The 22,332-nt window shown below is 34.0% G+C and overlaps 1 protein-coding gene across 1 annotated transcript in view; it reads right to left on the reverse strand.

Moving 5' to 3' along the window:
• The window catches only part of CWC27 (CWC27 spliceosome associated cyclophilin), a 100,028-nt gene that overhangs the window by 17,254 nt on the left and 60,442 nt on the right, over positions 1-22,332 (reverse strand). Inside the window, exons 11-13 of the mRNA XM_005530099.3 lie at positions 12,504-12,601; positions 3,154-3,263; positions 268-371 (exon numbers count right to left, since the gene is read on the reverse strand). Coding sequence (XP_005530156.1) covers positions 268-371; positions 3,154-3,263; positions 12,504-12,601 — 312 coding nt within the window. The remainder of the gene's footprint in view (positions 1-267; positions 372-3,153; positions 3,264-12,503; positions 12,602-22,332) is intronic.

Here is a 22,332-nt window from a genome sequence, read left to right on the forward strand (position 1 = left end):
CAGTCTATCTTCATCATTTAAAAATACTTACCATCCCCAACACACAGTTTTAGAAGGATTTAAAACTAAAGAATGCTAAATGTCATCTACTCTCATGCCCTATTTTTCAGAGTGCTAAAACCAGTACCTTTTAGCTGACTCCTAACCAAGCAGCTGCCTTCACATTTGGTGTTTCCTGCTACTCAAATTTGTGCTTGGCAATGAGACTATGTTAGTATAGCAGAATTTCTATTTGTAAACATAGAAATCTAAACAAAAAAAACTCACCATCCTTCATCATTATCTACATCAGGTTCGGAAAGCTCATTTTCAGGAGTTTCTTCAATTGCCTGGGTTAACTTTGTTTTAAATCGGTCCAATAATGCCAGTGTCTGAAATTACACACATGGTTTTAGAGAAGTTGTATTATCTCTACACACCAACAGGCATATACGATGTTTTTATTATTTTGAGAAAAAGTACAATGAGAGAAATCTTTCATATGAATTTGGAAGAAACCCTTTCGAGGGGTGAGTGAGAGAACAAGAGGCAATGGTGGGTGTGAGAGCAGGACTGCATGGAGACCACTCACCGAGTGACTAGACAAGCAATACTGAGGCAGCAAAAAGGGAGGGAGGGGCCTGTCAGGTGTAAAAAGTTTTTCTCTTACCATCTAGTGAAATAAAAATGTATATTTAAGGAACAAATACTTGTAGCTACTTACAGAATAAAACTGCTGATTAAATAACACTGCTGACAATGAATTTTCCTTTCTGAACCCGCTACTGTCCTCGTTTAAAGCAATCCACTGTATGAATTACAAACCATTCAAGCCCTGAAGAACCAGTTTAACTGATATTTATATACTTTACATTAATGGTCTTTTAAATTATGTGTGGAAATAGAAAAAATTCAAAGATGTGTCCCAAATAAAAGGAACAGCTTAACTAATTCTATAGATACAGGTTCTTATGCTGCACACATAAAGCTCATACTCATTTAAATCTGCTATTCTATTCTCAAACAGACATTGCCTGATCTTTCATGGATAATGAAGTCACCAAATCTCAGATGAGACCCAAAGATCATACCACAGTTGTTGTTTCTGATCATCTCAAATGGGAGTTTGATTATACAAAAGTCAAATGCCTGAGCCTTGTGATGGTAGAGGGGGGCTGTTAAAAAAAAAGCAGAGCATAATTTGCACAGCCCACAGCTTTTTATTTTGCTGATACTTGAGACATTCCTGAAAATGAAAGCATCAGGGAGTAAGTGCCTAACTGAATTTATGTGGCAGACTACATTTGATTTGTAGGTGATAGGTTGGCAACCTATATTGTAAAACACCTCTGTATGGCTGTATAGGTTTGTTTGGTCAAGTTTTTCAAATTCAAAAGAATAAAAACTAAACAAGAATAGAAAACAGAAATAGGAAATACCAGAAGCGTTCACTGGAATCAAATTTCCTTCTGGGAGCAATCTTAACTTGAGGAGTTTCCTGGCTTTTGAATTCTTCCAAAAACATATTTTACCACTGCCAAGGGCAGATTTTGGAGGACTTTTTTTGCATTTACTTTCTTTATGTCCTGTCTGATCTTCTGTTTAAGATGAGAGAGAGGAAAGTTTTGAGGCTATTTGGGCCTGCAAATCATTCTAGTTATATAGCTTTCCATACTGTTGCAAAGAAACACTGTACTTGCAACACCTGCACAGCAAATCTTTGCCTAGGTCATCAGAAGGAAACAAACTGACCCTTTTAATATGAAACTGTGACCAAAAAAACCCCCATGATCCTTGTGTCTTGTCTAATTTTCTCTAGTGACAGTATTCCTGTGAATAGACCTGATGACAGAAATAATTTGAAATACCTTAGTAGGCATTTTTGCAGTGAGTCACTAGATGCCATACTGTGCTTCTATATAACTTAATAATTTGACCCTTGTAGAATAGGAGGGCTAAGTCTTCCATTATCTAGTATTTTAGGGAAACATACCTTTTCTCCCTCTTCCTTAACAATTGCACTGAGGATGGAAAATGGTATTTTGCTGTAGGATCAGTTACAAGGGGTGTGAGACTAGAAGAGGCTCTCCACAAGTCAAATGGATTACAAAGAACTTGATTAATTATTGTTGAATAGTTGCCAGTAGGGTTACGTTAATAAAAATTCAGATCTACTAGAATATATATTCCTATCATCTCATCTTGTTTTCCGGTGATGTTCAGGACAGGTCTGATATAAATTCATTAGACATGGTTTTAAGTCCCTTGATCCACACTGCCAACAGAGCTTTAGTACTCTTTGATTCAAAGATAACGAGATTTTGAATGTACAAAGTTTCCATAAATTTAGTTTAGAGCTAAATCAGCTTGCTGCATATATAAAGGTTTGCCAAATGCTGCTTTGAAGTTACTAAGCCTCAAGTTACCAATCTCTTCTAGATTCAACATGTGAACAGGAACATCTTCGTAGCTGAACTGACATGCAATTACAAAACAGTGTGTTTGAAGTATAGTACAGATTTTGAGTTGATGGTATTTCCAATTTGTAGGCAGTTTCATATATTTAAACATTTTAAGACCTTCCTATTTTAGGGAAAAAAACCCAACTCTTGAAAGGCAAACCTTACTTTGCTCATATTTGCCTACTAAAGTCTACAGACAACCTAACTGATTTTGAATAATAATTTTCATTGTATTTACAACAGCTTCTCTTTTTATAGTGCTTATAAACGATTTCTTTTATTTCACAACAACAAGAAGTATTGACGAATTTCATATTTTTAAACCATAATTTAAAATGTTAAAAGCCCCAGCTAGAACAAATGCCAAATGTGTAAACTTCTGTCCCAGTGTTACCTTATGGCAAGGAAAACATAAGGTGAAGAAAGGCAAACCCTCACAAACGTAATCAAGGACACCTCTTCTTGACTAGCATTACTTTTCAGAAGACTTTAGTAACTAAACTGGGCGTCCTTTCAAATAGACATTGAAAATTCATTTACCTGTCTACCTGGGCAATTAAAATATTTATTTTTATGAATCATAACTTTCTTTTAATGGAAAATGAAACAGATTTTAAAATTTTGCTTTAATACAAATGAAGATATAAACATATTAAAAAATGAGCATAATCAATTTTCTGGATTTTTGTTGCTCAGGCTATTAAAGTATTACCTGATCTTCACGGGAAACTCCTTTCTTTGGCTGCTGCTTTCGCTTGTCTTCATATTTTCTCTTCTCCTGAAGGTATTCTTCAACAACACTGTTTGGAGCAGGTTCCTCCTCTGAATAAAGAAACATATTTGGTTAAACAAATTTAATTTGGTTTCATGATTTAATGTCTTCTTGGAGATAAAATACCAGGCAAAACTCTCCCATAAAACATTTCAATTGTACTGCTTTCTCAGCAGTAGAATGATTTGCTACTTGCTGAAATGAAAAACACAACACTGTACTGGGCAGAGAATGAGTCAAAAGATTTTTGTTTCAATTATATTTTACTATGGAGCCAGGGAAAGCAGGATAACAGAAATGAAACCTCTGATGAACACTGCTGAAATTCCTTTAACCAGATGACCTCCATTTCTGAAGATCTTGTAGAAGTTGAAAAGTTATGTGTATTAATATTCTGTGACTATTTCTTCAAAAGTAGACAAATACAATTTATAGAAAAATTCACAGTTTTCCTCTTCTATAGGCTGAAGCAGACACAAATCAAGTCCTTGTTTTTGCAATAGGGAAAAAAACCCCCAGTAACATTTAAATTTTAAATAATTCATCTTGTCAATCAGGAAAAAACTCTTTTTTATATACCAAAGTGATATATGGGTCAGTCAAGAGCTACTCTTTGTTTTTTTTTAATAGTGTCTTCACTGTAGAGTATTCACTGACCCACTAAATTATTAATGAATAATTTATTAATGAATAATTTAATGGGACAAAAACTGAACTTAAAAATTGATCAATGCCATACTTTCACATTATTTTCTTCTTCCTCAATAGCATTTAGACATTGTACATATTAATTTAGTATACTTAAAATTTATGTACACATATTTACATAATTGTTACTTCTGGTAACTAACAGAAGAATAAACCCCCTGGATGTCCATTGCAAATGATGAACAGAAAATATTTTTGGAGAAAACTGTTTCAAGAAATTTCAGGACCTATTGCCTGGTGAACTGTAAATCTAAATGAATTTGTTGTTATCAGGTTCTTTAAATGACTGCTGACAGCTGTACAGAATAAGTTTCTAACTCTAAACTAAATTTCTCTCGCAACTCAAGTTTTCTATGAAGTTTATAAACACAGCAGTTTGTAATAAAAGGAAATAAATTTGTAATGATGTATCTACATATAAAATATTTGTTTACATATTTCTACAAATAAAATTATTTCCTTTTTATCTTAATTTCTACATTGCATTAAAACAACATCTAAACCCTTTCTACATTGTATTTAAAGGGTACCAGGGAAAACAATCAAACATACTTAATACCATTCAGAGCTGGGTTCTTTTGCTGTTTTCCAGTTGATATGTTGGATATAATCATGAACAGAGTATGACAAGTACCAGTAAGATAAAGAAAAATATATCTTCCAGAATGATAAAAATAGAAAAATGCATATATACACACATTTAGGGATGATTAAACAGCTGCATGAATAAAATAAAATATGCCATAAAATCTTATGCAGCATAATATCAGATGAACTGAGGAGAACAGAAGTTCATAAAAAAGCTATCACACACAATGACAAAGCTCAGTATTTCCCCCTATTATGCCAATCTCTTCTACTAATTAAAGAATTATTCCTAAGGATAAGACCAAGCCCCTGTCAAAATAATGCATTAATTTTGGCATAAATAAATGTATCCAAAGTGTTGACTATCTGGGAACAACATAATGTCTTCTTTTACTAACATTTAGACCCTAGATAAATAATTTGAAATACAAAACCATCTGCTTCCTTATAAAAAAACATCCTTTCAGGTAACATTTACCTAAATAAGTGCTTTGAAGGTAATCACATTTATGTCATAATCAATACAATTGCCCATCTATGACAAGCAAAAGAACTGAGAAGAGTGCTCTTGAACATGTATGAAATGCCAGTCACAAACTGGCCACAAACATTTAAATCTGGAATCCACCCTTCGATATACATATGCTGAATTTAAAAATGTGATCCTTAGTCATATAGGTCTTTTGACTAATATGTAGTTTAATGTAGTACAGCTCAAATACAATTCTCATACAAAAAGAGTAAAACTCCCCTGAAGTTATGTGTATTTTTATCCCACTCCTATGTGTGCCACTTACTGTTAAAACAACTATTTTAAATTGCAGTTAAAGCTTCTTTTGTGATTATTGTTTCTTGGGTCTTTGCCTGTCAGAGGTTTTCTAATCCTCAACTTCATGCTCTCTGCCTCCTAGGAAAGCCTTTTCATAACTCAGACAAAAGATAATCAGATCCACTTGAACTAACTTCAGAGTGAGTCAACCAAAAGAGCTATGCCCTTGTATTCATCATATTTTTGCATCTTTCACTAAAATGACTTAAAAACATGCTTTTATTTCTTCATGAAGTCTTACAGCCTATCACACAACATTTAAAGCAAGCAACAAAACAGGAAGGATTTCAAGAGCCCCTAAGTCAATGGGTTATTAACATTTTAAAACCCGAAAACTCCAATGATCACAAAACCAAAGAGTACTTTTTTACTAGAAATTATATGTTCAGTTTCTGATAAGTAGGAGTTATTTGATAAAGTTACTTTGTGTCTGACTGGTAATTAGCAAGCAAGGAAATAAGTCCAGAAGAGAGAGACTTGGTGGTAAGAAACCTTTTTAAATGTAAAAGTACATTATTGCCTGCTACTTCAAATCTCCCAGTCTGCAACCTAGATTCCCTGCAAGTCTTTTGCAGCTGAATTGAAAATAAGAGGAACATACAGCACTGTATGATGGACTTGACCTTCATATCAAGCTTGACAAATTTAGGTCCAGCTTGCTTATTCAGCAAAAGTACCAGGATCTTGACTTTGGTATTAGTCTCCTTTAATCTAAGAGGATTTATTCAGACAAAAATGAATGAAAAATGTCATGGATACACAGAAGTGAAATAGCAAATAAATTCAACTTAGGTATCACAAGTTACAGTTATTAAGTTACAGGAATTTTGCAAATTTGTTCCCTAGGAGGATCTCACCACAATGTGTAAATATCATGAAGCAAAGTATTTCTTCTTTAGCTGGAACAAGCTGTTGTGTATATTCTGTCAATAAGGAAAGAGAGGGAAAAAAAAAAAGAAAACACATAACCTTCCTTATTGAAAATACATTTCATCCTACTTTCAAAAGAATTTATAAGTACCCTGCTATTTATGTAAGCTAGCTTGAGTTACTACCAAGAAAGTCTTCATCTTACTGTGGCAAAATCATTTAAGTAATTTACTTTCTTTCAGACAGATTCTTCTATCCTGAAATTATGGCCATTACATGCCAACATGATGGTGTAATCTCACCTAAAACTTTGGGTTTGGGACATGATTTACAATGATAGTCTGAAACGAAGGAGGGAATTCTGAAGTCTTTAAACCAAAAAGGACAAAAAATAATTAAAAAAAAAAAATAGAAGACCTTATTTTGCTCACACTTAAATAATGAACAGTTCAAATAATGTCAGTTTTTAACCACAAAATTGAGGAAGTATAATAAAGGCAAAACTTGATCCAAGGGCATTGAACTGAGTGGATGGTTTAGGGATGGATCAGTTCCTAATAAGAAGTGAAGCAGAAAAGAAAGCTTGATAATTTTAAGCTTAATTCCTAAAGCATCTGGTACATTTAACAATACAACAAACACTCAAAAAAAGATATATCAGAGGAGCTCTGATTTCAAAACCGCAATTCTATCCTCCACTTAATGAAACCAAGAAACATGAATTCTAATTCAGATGCCTGTGGTATCAGAACAGCATGATCACTGCTTATACTCAAATTCATATTGCTTTTAAAGACTGGGCTCCATTTCTTGCATTGCAGGCAGGGTAACTTTGCCATAACCAGTTGTGGTACAGATAAGATATAATTTCACACAAATGCAGGTCTGAGAGTATGCATACAATTTTCCACAGTACAACCTTTTTTTAACAAACCTTGCAGTAATTACTGTTCTTGTAATTAGAATCTGTGTAAAATTCTACAGATTTTATTTCCTTTTTAAGAAAAAGATAATGAAGCTGTGCATAAAACACTTGCTGGAAAAAGAAAGGAATTTGGTTTGGCAATAGTATTACCAGAAATACACTACAGAAGGGTAAAAACAATACCTGCTTCTACGGAAGGGTAGAAACAATAGATATTGTGACAGAGAAAAACATGCTGATTCTGAAGATTTAATGTCACCATAAAAAAGCAAGAGCCTATAGTATTGGAAAGGATCAATGAAAGATTTATGATTTTTCTTTAATGAGATACAGATAACATGAAGATTTTTACACACACTTAAGTATCTTATATTACAAAACATTCTTGATATGCTAAAGTAATCCCATTAACTATTGTAATTTTTAACAGCAATTTTCATATGTAATCTTGAGTTTATGCAGAACTGAGGTAAGGTAAGCAGAATGTAAAAAGATGCATATATAAAAAGGCATCCTGGTTTATTTAGCAGGTTTTTATATGTTTGAAATGTGCTGGGCCCATAAATTTTCTTCAGTATCCAAAATGTATTATTTAGCAACTCAGATGACACATTTCATATGATAAAAGAACTACTGGACAGAAATTCCAAGAAATGCAAGGCATAGTTAGACTAAATACCAAAGGGGAAAAAACACCTCAAAAACTTTTTGTTTGAAGAGAAAGAAATTAGGATTGAATGCTTTGGTGAATTAAAATAGGAGGCCTAAAACACATTCCTGTATTAGTTCAATATATTCCCCATTCAGCTCATCAATATTCAATTTATACTGCATTCTTTCAGAATTGTAAAGGTATGCAGTACTCATTTTAAAAATCTTACTGAGACTGAAATCTTAAAAAGAGAAGTTGTGTTTGCTCCAAACCAAATAAAATCCTCACAAATTATGAAAGAAATTCTAATATGCTGTAATATTTCAGGAATTAAAATATAATTCCCATCAGAAGTTATGAATGCAGAACTTAGAGATACTTTGGATAATTAATAACCAAGAGAAATAAATCACTTCTTCAGAATTAGGAAAAAAATAATCATTACAACTTTAAATATTATGTATCTGAAACTTAAATATAGTTTAGTGTAGTTTAAAAATAAATACACCAAAAACTAATATGAAATAAATTCATGCTTGAGAGAATCAGTAACATCCTTTCCTGTATTATTTTTGCTTAGGACTAGTTCTACTTATGGTTTTCTCTGCACCTTCAAGAACTGTTCAGTAAATGTTGCTATAGCTCTGGCCTGCCTAAGATCCTAAAGAGCCACTGTTTGCCAAGAAGTTAGGTAAGAGTCAGGAAATATTTAGCAACTGTGAACAATTGAATAGATTTGCTTACAGAATGAGCTTCCAGGGTTGGACTGATTACTAGATTTTCAGTTTGCTACTCTGAAAAAAGCAACAGTTCTAGAACAAACTTGCTAGTTCATTTAGCCAACTCAAATAATAAAATCTTACAAGTAATTCCTAGAGCTTCAAGACACTTATTTGAAAGACCAGAGCAGATTTGCAGAACAGTGTGAACTTCAAGTTTCTAGTAAATGCTTTCTGAACTTTGGTAGACTTTAGGCACATGGTCACAGTCAAAAATAAGGATTTTGAGTACATGCCTAAGATTACTACTAAAATCAAAGCTGGTAAACAGTGACGTTTTGTCCTCTTTTTTTTGCTGCAGAGAGACAAAAGGAAAAAAGTATTCACTTTAGCAGGAAGGGGACTGCTTAGGGACAGCTCAGTATTAGGAGATTAAATGTAAAAAAATGTGAACAGTGGGAGAAAACAAAGTTTTGCAAAGATGACACATTCCAGGTGGATACTTTGATACAATGCAGCTCTACTGTATATACTGAAGAAAATCTTCATACTTAATGCATTTGCGCTATGAAGTTCCCAAACCATCAAAATTTGGATTTTGTTATTTTCAGAGTGTTCTGAAGGGTGCAAAACCCTGTTAAAGTTCCAGACTTCAAGAAAGTATCTTCACATGCAACATTTTTTACTTTGAGTGTCCCCGATATTTTCTAATAAAAATTTATAATAAAATAGAAATAAAATATAATGTTACACTGGAATCCTCACTTAATTTTGAGGATTTTCTAAACATTTCAATCATTCGATTACCATATCACAATTAAAAACAAAGCAGAAAATGCCTTGGTACTACATGCCTCGATAGAATTCTTACCCTTGAATGTTGGTTTTTACATCAGTTGTTAGGTTTCCCTGCTCAGACAGTATTTTACAGCTTTTCTGTAAAAAAACCAGCTTTTGCTCACGTATGGCAATTAAATTTCATTGTCCACAGATTATCAGTTTACAAAAATGTTCTAACAAGAAAAACTAAAATATTGCTTCCTAAATATTACTACTGTTTAAAACTGACATATAATTAACTGGGAAGATGCTATATGTCTGAAGCATATTTCACTGAAGTACATTCACAGAAGAACTTTTGAAAAGTGCATCTTTTTTGAATATTTGACCAAGTACTTCAAAATGCTGAATTAATTCAGCACTCAAATTATAGTGTTGGATGTAATTTCTGGCATCACTACAACAAATGTCACATAAAAGAAAAACATCTTATTTAAAGTAAGGTCTTGACAGCAGTCTGGCATAGTCAACAATACTATTCACAAATTGGAAGACTGGTTATAATCAAACATGAACAGAGGGAATTATTTTTTTTCTCTGACCTCTTGAAACAATGTAAACACTTAAATTTTCCCTCTCCAGTCTTTCTTAAATAATCTAATCTCCAAATACAGAAAAATATTAGGTAAACATTAATATGAACAATTTGAAGAAATGATACTAAATGCGATGCCAATACTAATAAAGATCTGTGCAGTAGACTTAAAATAGACATGTCGTGCTGCTGACCCTTCCTTAGCATCCGCTCAGAGTAAGACCCAATCCTGTCCAGTATGACCTAAGCCTTATTCTCACTGTTCTGTGATCTTCAGTGAATTTCTCCCACTATGGTTGCAATTTTTGGCTGAGATGTCGTGTTTATTAATCAAGCATAAAATCACATTAATGTGGTTAAATAGCCTGTGAACTAACATTTTTTCCTAATGCAGCCAGCTCAAAGCATAGGCAGACAAAATGCAAGTGTCTGCACCATCTGCACAGGCATACCTGATACAGCATGACACAACTCACTCCCCATCCCACACTCCCCAAGAGGATAGGCAGAGAGCAATGGAAAAATCTATTCCTACTTACACATCAGCTTCCTGATAGAAGTATTTTTTAAATATGTACAAATTCTTATATGTAAAGTGGAATAGGTAAACTATTATACATTTAACAGACCGTCTTCCATATTGATAGCTCTATTGTACTGATGAAAATTCAGGCCAATAAACATAAAATGACTAAGAGCTTTTAACTTTGGGGCAAAATTACTTATTTGGTACAACACTTCTACTTCTGTTAGAGTTCATTATATTCAGGATTAAGTCTTTCTAAAGTCTATTCTATTATTCCTCAGCTGTAAATTCTGTTTCACAATAAAGGTATGCTTCATTCCTTTGACTTGAGATTTCACCCTTCCATCCCACTCCCGACATAAATTACACATATCTCCAAGTGTCTCCTAATAAACTTGTTCAAATAGTGTTCTGCTAGTTTTGGGTGGTTTTGTCCACTTTTATCGAATTGTTCATTATCCTTTTTGGTGGTACAATACTTATATTTGTTGAGTGCAATAGTACAACCACACTTTTAAAGGTTCTGCATTTTTAACAACAACCACACAGTGACAGCCACATCAGACTGTGAATTCATGTTCAGTTCATTTTCTAATACAAACCTGTAATCTTTCTCTACATTTTCATTAATAGTTTTATCCTTCACTACTTTCATCTCATTTAACATCCTTTTAATTTTGCCTTAAATTTTAGAACATGTTTATTTTAAAGATTTTTAGTTAGGTACTCCACTGACTAGTTCAATAGGTTCTTTCCTGCCATCCATCTTTCTCAACAGGCACTGGAACAGATCCCTTCCCATCACAAAAAGGAAAGCTAATATTATTCAAGATTATTTTTACTATTAGCTTCAACCTGCAGATTTTCAACTGATTTATGGCCTGCCTGCTATTTATTTCGAAGAGAAGCCCTGCCACCAACCCTGGTATATAAGCTCCCTTTGCTTGAATAAAAGGTATTCCAAACTGTACCAAAGTAGTAACTATTGCCCAAGTATTACTTTAGTCTCTCACTGTAAAAGTGAATTTTCTCAAATTAAAAAGTCCACCATCAGGCACCAGAACAGGGATAAATTAAAGCAATAGAGTAAGAACTGCCATACATGGCACTATAACATAATTTTTCATATATGTATGTAAGGACTACACTTTACCTTTGCTATACCTCTACTCACAGTTCTTTTATTACATGGCTTATATAATGAATGGTTTTTGTGCAGCATTCATTATTTTGCCCATGAGAGCTTATATTCATTCAGTGATTACTAGAGCATTTTCAGCAATTTTTAACGTTTGGTGCCAGATTTCATATACAAATTCATGATACTGCATTTTTATACTGCCAAAATACCACTGATCAAGCTCACCTGATAGTCAACAGTCCATGAATTTTTCTAAAAACTATGCTATACTTTCTACCACTCTTGTAAATTGTACATTATCTGAATTTTTTAAAAAATAGTTTTATATTTTCGTTCATATTTCTATGGTATTGAGAACTGAAGTAAGAATCCACTCTAAAAGTGTGTCTCGCAACCCCAGAGTGTTTAAAGACATTTTTTTGTTTTTAGTTTGGCTAATAAAGGGTGTTTCATCCTTCTGGACTAAAATGTGCACCTTACACTCTATTATAAATGTAGCAATTTATACATATTAAAAAGCAACAGAATATAAAAACTCTGACAAAGAAGTGGGCAGCTGAAGATTCCATTTAAGGAACACAATTATGGTAGTGACTTTCTAAATTTAAGTTCCATTGGTGTCTTACAATACATAAAAATTTGAAGTCAGTAGCTTTGAGCTCAAAGTTAACCACCGGCATTTAAGAACCTTTCCAAGTCAGAAAATGAAAAAGGCCTTGCAAGTTAAGCAGTCACAGCATAGATATAACTAAAGAAGAAGAAATACTATACTGATTTGAGAACAAATACTATCTATACAATTTCCTTACATACTGGCATCATTACTATCATCCCTATAGAAAGAAAAAAAAATAATCTACATTTCAACAATGGTCCACATTTATGTATATAAAACACAAAACCAAAAAAACCTTTAAAACCAGAATGTTAACTGGAGATCTATACAAAACCTCTTACCTTCCTTCTCTTTGGGTTTTAAAGCTCTTTCTTCTTTTTTGTGCTTTGCTTCCAGCAGTTCTCGTTTCAGCTGTCGAGCTTCCTTCCGTAACTCCTCACTGCAAAGAGAAATGTTTACAAGAATATAATTTTCTGAGATGTACAATCACTCAGAAGAAACAGAATCAAAGTTAACAGGGTGATGATTTTGATACAAAGGGAAGGTACAGACTCACTGATGCTAAGAACATGGCTTAAAAATCACTTAGGACCTCAGAAAGTCTGTATTTTCATTAGCAGGGATAATAAAAGAACATTAGTAGATGTCTTACTTTGTGACCACATTAGAAATATGTTAAGTAAATGAATAATAAAACAAGGAATCCTCATCTGAATTTTAACATTCTAATTAGCTATGAGAACCACAAAAAGAGAATCAGAAACAGAGGTACTGCCAAATAAATATAGCATGTGTTACAAAATTCAGTTTAGTCAACTAATGAATCTCAGTATCTTGATTTTTCAGTTGGACAAGCAATGCAGTTGTTCAGTGAAAGAAACATGAAATGTATATAAGCGTATATTACTAGATCTGAAAATTAATTTCATTTTACAAATACCTCATGTCATAACAATGAAGAAAAGAAACAAACATTTCCAAATCATTGTGCCAATATAAAACGAAATATTTGTCTTCACAGAATCACAGCTTGTAAGGGACCTCTGAAGACCAGAAGACTTGTTCAAATGAGGGCCAAATATAGGAGGATGCCAAGAGCACTGTCCTGTCAAGTTTTGAATATCCAAAAATGGAGACTCCAAAATGTCTCTGGGCAATCACTTCTTAACCTCCCTCAATGCAAAAACAGCTCTTCTGTAAATTGATTTAAATTTATTTCAGCTCATGCCTATTTGTGTCCATCCACAGGTAACATCAATGGTTACCTGTGGAAAAGAATTGATAATTAATTCAAATTTTTCTGGTGTTAGAATCTGTACTTTGCACTTTCAAATTAGGTTCTGATTGATTTAAATTTAATCAAGATCAATGTACTGCAGAAATTATTACAATGCAGGAACATGACATTCAGGCGTTTCGCAGCAGTTGTTCTATGCACCTTAATCTTCATCTGTAATACCACTACTGACTATATTATTTTCTAAGCAAAAGACTTGAACTGTTGGGTGATGACTACTTCGAAAGATTAACAGCTTTTACAAAAACTACAGTTCTACTTTTCTACCTGAAAAGAAAACCATAGGGGGAAAAGAGATAAAGAAATATTTTTAATCCAAGTATCTCCATTGTTTTTCTATAAATTGGGGATAGCACTGTAAAAAGCTGCATTACAATACTATTATACTATACTTCAACATTTTCTTATTGAAGTTGTACAGCAGGAACAACACTCGTTAATAAAAGGTTGTATGTTTAAAATATTTAGAGTGCTAGACAGTGACAGGAACACAGAGAGAGCAGGTTACAAATGGCACTTGGGAGTAACAGAGTTTAGCACATCAGAAGCTACCTGTAAGGAGGACCCACTTACTCTTTCTCTTAGTTAGATAAATGCTACTGCAGCATGAACAATGAACTAGTGACAATTATTAAGCTCCCTCACCCCCTCTTTTTCCCCCGTTGAAAGAGGTTTTTGTACAGAACACAGAAAATCTTAATTCTTAGAAAGTCTAACTCCAAAATATTTTTTCAAGCCCTCTCTATGATCAGTACTAGGTCAATAAACAACTTCAATACTTGGCTCTTTGCAAACTCCACACCACACTTTTCATATTTTTTATTTCTAGGCTCACTTTGCCAAATTAGGTTGGTGAGAAAGGCAATCCAAAAAGGCTTCATACTAAAGAGGAAGCTGGCTGATAGGAAAGCCAGACTACATTCACAAACCACATTCACTGGAACAGAACTAGAAATGCCTCTTGACTTTATAAACAGGAAAATGTCAAACTGATAAGGCAGAGCAGAATCAAAGGGACTATAGTCTGTACCTGACCCTTTCATCATTGAAGCCTAGGTCTTTGCATGCAGTAAATTTACATTCAGGTTTCATATAACACAACTGTTAGCTTGTAATCAATTATGCAAGTGCCTACTTTTTTCCAAGTTTCTGTAGCCTGGAAACTGTTCTTCTGCACTCTATATGCAGATACTGCCAGAGGAGATGTAACCTTCCTCTGCAGAAGAGTGAAAAGGATCTAGGCAAATGGTTCGTAACTCCAGAATTTTCAGATTCTACTCAGAACAAAAAAAAATGATTTTATCTGGAAAATTTATGGTGAAATAAGTCTAAGATTCTATTTGAATTTCTGGTTCAGCTGTGCCTTGGTTTGTAGGACTGTGAACAGTGAACTGATAGGAACTCCAGAATACTTAGGTAACTTTGTGCTGACACCATGTATGGTGAAGGCATCAGCTTTCCCAGTAAACTGTTTGAATGCGTGATCAAGAAACAATAAATCTACATTGTGAATTATGGTCACCACTCTGTCTTCTCTTTAGCAGATTAATTAATACTCTTTTAGAAGAGCTCCATTTAAAAGAAAGAATGTTCTCCTAATGTCCACTTCAATCACTTCTGTCTAATCCAGAACTCCCTGCAGTATTTCTTCAGTCCTTCTGAAGACGGAATTCAGAATCAGATACACTGATGCGTTTCAGCTTTCTGGCACGTCTCTGCTAGTGGTGTACTTAGTTCCTAACTCAAAAAGGAACACAAGGTCATCACTGCATCAAGCACTCATTTTCCTCTCAATTCACCTCCTGGTCTCTTCTTTCCAAAATGCCATTCAGCAGTTGTACTGGTCCTGCAGCTACAATTTGCATTTTTGATTCCCAACTGCAAGACAGCATTTATATTAGAAGGATATTTTTATTGTGTTGTGCCAACTTAGGAATTAAATTCTAATTATCTGTAATACTCTGTTTACATGTATTCTATTAATTTCTTATGAGGACTTCTAAAAAAATAAAAATAAGAATGTCACTGGCTTTCAAATAAATGCTTGATACAAATCTACCTGTACTATAAACACTTCAGAATCTCAGGTATTTCTCTAAATCAAAAAGTTAACACTTTCTGAAACGGAACCATATAATTCCCTCCCTCCAGTTTTCTCAAAAGGCAATACAGTTATCTACTACCTACAAAATCACACTAACTAGCATTGATTTCAACTTTGGTATTTCTTTTTTTTCTGAAGAGTGTACCAAACCATTTTATTATACTTCGTTAGGAGTGAAGGAAGGCTAACTTGTCTACATTTCTCTGTATTGCACCTTTCACCAAGACAGGACTATGAAATAGTAGTTCTGTTTGAATTATTGTAGTTCTCTTTCATTAAAATGAACACAATGTCATGTGGTGATTTTACCTTTAAGATAGCTTTGGGAGCTAGGGAAGTTGAAGCTGCTGGTGGCTGATGGGAGTCTTTTCTCCTGACTAATTATCGGTCATTTCTGAGAATTGGCGGCAGTTTTAACCACTGAAAAGTGAGATCAACTTGTGAACATCACCTTAAGATGTAAAGCCAGGACTCTCCTGTTCTCTTCGGTTTCCGGCTTCTGACAAGGTAACAAGGCTTTATCTCAGCCTCCTCCCCCCTCTCCAGGCTGGACAAGGCCTCAGAGGGCAAAGGGGGAGAGACAGAGCCAGCCAGCCTGACTGGGTTTGCAGTTTCTGCTGCTGGACTGAAACCTGACACCATGAACATCTGTAGCTTTTCCAAGACTTTAACTCTTTTACTACTTGGATGAGACTTACAGATTACTCCTTTTTCCCAGAGAGACAGAGAGAGAGACAATAAACATGAAGAAGACTTCATAAAACCATCAAAGACAGTGAAGAAAAGAGTTAAGTTTTAGATGGAGAAGAGTGAATAAGGAGATGCTTTATAAGCTGAAATATTTTTCTGTTAAAGCTATGGAGATGGACAACAGTGTTCTGAAAAAAAGCTCCTTTAATTCATGACAGAGTATATTGGGAGGAATGGAGTGTTCAAAGTGTGGATTTTGAGCAAAAAGTGGAGTAATTGTGATACAGTGAGGTGCTGGAACAAAGGGGGAGGAAGTAATAGTTGAAGATTTGGGGCCTTGAGAAGCAAAGAAAAAACTTCTGTTTCCAGGAAGCTCACAGAGACAGATGAAGAGAACTTTTGCCTTTGAATAACACATCCTTAAAAATGACATCCCTAGACTCATTGACCCATACACACTTCAGAGTGATGTGAAATGGGAGGAGTGAGCTGATGACAGATTTCCAGGCAGCTGGCATCAGAGAAATAGAAAGCTATAACTGAAATAGTTTTCTTGTGCGAAACTCCATAGATTAGCACAAGAAGACTTCTGTTTCTCTACAAAGGCTGATGAAAAGACTCTAGCAGAATTGGACTTATTTGCTTTTAAACACCAAAGTTCCAAAGTTCTTCGTCTCTATGTTGTCATGTAAACAAGGAAATGGTTGGGTAGTGGGGGAAAGAGGGGTTTTTTGGAAGTTTTATTCTGGTATTCTTATTCTTGTAGTTTTGTTAATAAACTTCCTTTATTCCTTTTAAGTTTTAAGCCTGTTTTGCTCTTGTTCTAATCCACATCTCACAGCAAGAAATAAGTTTTCTAGTAATTTTTTAGCTCTAAAACCATGACAACACTAGTAAAGCAAAAAGCATTATATTTTCATTAAAGTTCTTATACTTAAGTTAGCTAACCCTGTTATCTGAAAATGTTTAATCTTAGAAGATGGGGGAGGGAGTGTTTGAGAACAGTCCTACTGAGAAGGACTGGGAGGTGCCCATGGATGAGAATATCAGAAAGCCAACTGTGCCCTGGGCTGCATCAAAAGCAGTGTGGCCACCAGAGAGATGAAGGTTATTTTCTGCAGTTATCTTCTTAACAATATATATTCCATGTTTCAGCTTTCTAATATGAATATATATATTATTTTTCTTTAGTATTTTAGATCAGAATACGCAGTTAATAAGAAATAAAATCAATTGGAAATTTAGCCAAATAGTTTAGGTTAAATGGATAAAATTGTTTCTAAGTGTCATGTACTGAAGGTGTTTCTCTGAAAGTAATTAAGGGTCTTCTGAATTTACAAAGTAACTTTATTCAAAAAAGAGAAGTTCTGTATTTGACTTCACTTTTGCAAAAGAAAAGATAACTGATTACAGAAATAAACAGTAATTGTGACTTTGGTATAAGTAACCATATGATCATACTTGCTATGCACAAGTCCAAAGCCACTCCTCTTTCTCTACATACTTATACAAGCCTTTTTGTATTTGTAGGCTTCTGCACACATGTATACAGACAATAACTACCTGTATTTATTTAAGCATAACAAATAAAATACATATTATATACAGACACAAATAAAACCTAGAGAGGCACAGTATTTTATTCAACTGTGATTTAGGGAAAAAAATGGCTGCATATATTCAAAATTCAGCTATTCATCATTCCCATGATAAATCTCAGAAGACGCTAAAATCCATTTGATGCCATATTCCAATCACACCGTGAAAGAAAACTTTGCATTCTATGCATTTCCAAATTTACCCTAACTCCAGTCTAAACTTCACTGCAACTACTCTCATTCTAAACTCCACATAAGAACCTAGAGAGGCTCAAACTCCTTGAAGTGACCCTAACACATGGTCATTTACTGATGCTGGTACAATCAGTATTAAACAAGACCACATTCTTTAAAAACTGAAGTATTTAGGTTGTGGCAAAACAATACAGATAGCCTCACAGTTAGAGCATTTACTGAGATAGATGTAAATTTATAATGGAGGAACTATTCAGAGACTGAACAACTGAAAGATCATGGTGTTTTCATCACTGGGCCTGGAGTTTTTCTAATACACAAGTCATGGCTGAAACAAGAATTAATTCAGTGAAGTGCTGTAGCAATGATTGAATCAATACTTTTTGATTGCATAGCATGTTATTTTCCCTTCTCCTTTTTCAGTATTATAATTACATTGCTTCTATTTATTTAAAGACCATTTCCTTTCATTTGGTTTTGCTGTCTTCTCATTCAGTAATATCAAAAGAAAACTACTAACCTAGATTATCCTTAAATGGTAACATTATTTAGGAAGTGTTATGACAAGTAAGCATATCAGAACAAGGAAAACAACCCAAAATACTCTTAGTAATTTTAAAAGCAATTTTAGAATGCTATAAATAATAAAAGTATGTCAACATTGTTATGTAAGTTTAATTTTTACATGAGCATAATCCTGTAATGTCTTAATAAAATAAAATTAATACTGAAGAACTTCAACACTGCTCATGTTAATTTCACAGCAGGAGAGATGATTTTAATTCAGTTTAGATAAACCAAACAAAAATCAAGCTATAGTACCATACTATCCCACGTAAGCTAATAGCCTGGAAGGAAGTCCTGGATTCCATCCCCTCATATTTCAGGCAGCCCCATCCTTCCTCAAACATATTAATTCCATTAAAAACACATTTCATTAATTACACATTCACATTTATTAATGATTATTTTCAATGCCTATGATTTATATGGAAAGGTCATTCTAGAACTGACAAGCAGGCACCTTAATAATACCAGAGGCAATAAGAAAAAATCTCTGTTCAGGTAATAGCTTTGTTTTCTGCTAGACACTCTTAAAAAATGCATAATATTCTGTTTGAGAGTTCCAAATTCTAAGTTAAAATACAAATATTATTTTTAAGTAGAGAACCCCATGATAAAGCAAAACAATATAAAATGACATGTTTGAACAACTAACTGATTTGCAGAATGTGTGGAACCATCAAGGTGAATGTCTGCTCTACACTGTCAGTTTTGAATCCTTTTCTGTTATTCCCCCTTCTGCTCCTTGGGGTATCTGTGAACATGCAATTCTTGGAATGGATAGCGAATTCCCCATTTGGCATGTACATCTAAGACTTTTCTAGGGTCCAAGAATCTTATTTTTGTCTGGATTGCATTACTGTTCATCTCTGGTACTGCAAGAATTTGACAACTGTAAATACAAGAATGAAAATTATGGATTTGGAATATGCACTTTGTCTTTTTGCCAGCCTGGTTTCTGTAGAAGTGAGACATATATCTATCTGTTTTCTGCAAATGGCGTATTGCAGCAGTATCTCAAATAAGATGATGATATAAAAATGGTGGCAGAAATATTCAGCGGTCTTGACATTGGAAAACTGTAGATGAAATATTTTAATATAGCTGCTGGGTCCTGTATGGCCACCTGTGTTAACAGTAAGGATCACAGTTAATGCTGTGTTTGACTTAGCAGTAGCTGGTGTACTACAGTCTGCAATTAGGACTGTAACTCAGTGTTTTAATGTTAAAAACCTATGCACTGACTGAATTTATGGGTGAAACACCAGCATCTATATATTTTACCTATGAAAGATGTCAATGATGAAATCTAAAAGGACTGGCATGTTTATTAAAGACTACATGGGAAACTGTTACTGTCTTTTCATTACCATAAACCTGAGTGTAAATAGGTGCATCACATCACAAACAATTCACAGAACTGGCACTCTATTTTAATCATACATATTGGACTGTAAGCTGTGTTATACGTCAGCAGCCTCAGTATTGTTCAGTGAATTCTCACAGGCTGAAACTGATGAAGAATGTTTTACTGATGGAGAGAAACTCAGCAAACAGCAGGGCCCATAAGCTGAACAAGAAGTACAAACTCGCGCAAGAAAGATACTAAACAAGAGCCGATATATTTTATTATGGTTACTAACACAGATGTAGAAGGAAAAAACCCCACAGGTTTCAGGGCACATGAGCTCTTCTTCATCTAGTTTATTTTTCTTCCACAGTTTGCTTAATAGAAGGTATTAGCTTTCACTATAAACTTTCTGTGCTTACATTGTTCAGCCACCAGTTACACTGCCAGAAAATGCAGATGTACGCAGTAGGGCATGTATAGAAGCATAAATCATGTATCACAGATCATATATTAAGGCTGATTTTATGCACTATCTGGACCTTCTATGCTCACAGCAGATCCTGAAACAGACAGGAGACCCTAAATTTTCACAGTTTCAGACGAAAATCTAACTTTGTTTACTGCAAGATAGTTAACAACTGTTAAACAAAACAAGAAAAAGTGGAGACCGACAGCATCTCTCATCTAGACCAATGCTGTATCTATCTGGATCGCAAATACCTAGCATAATGCTTAACAGAAGTAAGTAGGTTTGCTTTTTTTTTTTTTTTACATAACACACCACATCACAGACCAACAGAACTGTTGCAATTAAAATTATGAGGTTTTCCTCTTACTCTGTCACTTCTGAATGATGGCCTGCAGGAAGAATTTTTGGGTTTGTTCCTTACTGTATGATTCTGTTACTCTTAAATTTCACCCTATTGCTATCATTCAAGGTTTTGAGATCATACAATTTTGCATTAGGATATTCCTATCTCATTAACATGACTTTCCAATTTTATAGTATTTACAAGCTTCTGTTAACAACTGTGGTGGGTTTTTTTTTCAGTATTGAAAATATTTCTGAAAACCTGGAATTAGAACTAGCCTATAAATTTGAACCAAAACAATAGCTTTCAACTTACTTCACATTCTCTTTTTGACCACCTTCATATTTATTTTGCAGTTCTTGTTCTGCATTTCCCTCTCTTTAATTGTAACTATCTCCTCCAGATTAAACCAAATTAAAATTTACCATGAATATTTAGCTAAGAAAAAAAGCTTCACAGCGCTCAGGAAATACCTACAGGCAGGTTAATTTATCAGAATCTTTTTTAGTAAACCAATTCAACATGTTTTTTCTATTAGCCACTATTAAGCATCTTTAATATTCTTATTTTCATATCTAGATCATAGTCTTATATTGTTCTACTATTTTAGGGGAAGCAAACCAAATCTGTAACTTGATATGAAAACTCAGAAGTGTGGTTTCATCAGAAAACTCAAACACGTTCTAATATCTTAGATAAAAGTAACAGAAAGCTTTAGAAATAGAAATGGTGTAAACCAAAAAATCCTAAAAATATTACTTGGAATGCAAAGCTCACAAAAAAATGGACCAGAAAGACAAGCAATTAAATAGTGTGAGAAGCACGTAGTAAAATAGTTTTTAGAAGAATTTTGCATCTGTAAACATAAAGCTAGACCTGTCAGAATAGACTGTATGTTAGAAGTTGTATTAAAGGGGCTATGATGAGTTTTAAAGAGGAAACAGCTGAAAGCTTAATGCCAAAATGATTGAATTAATTAAAACAAGAAACATAAAAGAAGCAAGAGGTCACTAGGTCACATGGGATTAAAGGGAATAATAAAGTAAAACAAAATCACTGCTGACCGGATAAATGATTGGTTTGTGTAACCTTTCTCAAAAGAAGATTCAAAGGAGATAACTCTCCAAGAACCCTATTTGATTTGGACATAAAATTGAGACAAGACCAGAGAGGTGTCAGAAGGGTAAATTTCAACCAACTTCAAGTGTGATAAAGCTCCAGAGTACATCCTCAGGAAGGAACTCAGAAATTACTGTTTCACTAACTCACCTTAAAAATCAATGTACCAGATGACCAGGTAGTAACAAACACTCTATCTCAAGAACGAAAGGGATGACCAAGGACAGACAGGATGACAGTGAACACTACAACAGCTTCTGTTTTAAGTAACTAATAAAATAAAAATAATCTTGAACATTGAGTCTCTAAGTTTTCTCACAAATCCAGCAGTTTCATTCAAACGTACTGGTGAAGGTGTGGATGAACAAAGCCATGGACAACAAGGTGAACAGCTTTAGACATTCAAAAAACCCATACAATCAGCCCTTTAAAAAGAGAGA

The sequence above is a fragment of the Pseudopodoces humilis genome, chromosome 4 (genome assembly GCF_049639895.1).
Source record: "Pseudopodoces humilis isolate 2021_Gansu_Grassland_sample_001 chromosome 4, ASM4963989v1, whole genome shotgun sequence".
Lineage (NCBI taxonomy): Eukaryota > Metazoa > Chordata > Aves > Passeriformes > Paridae > Pseudopodoces > Pseudopodoces humilis.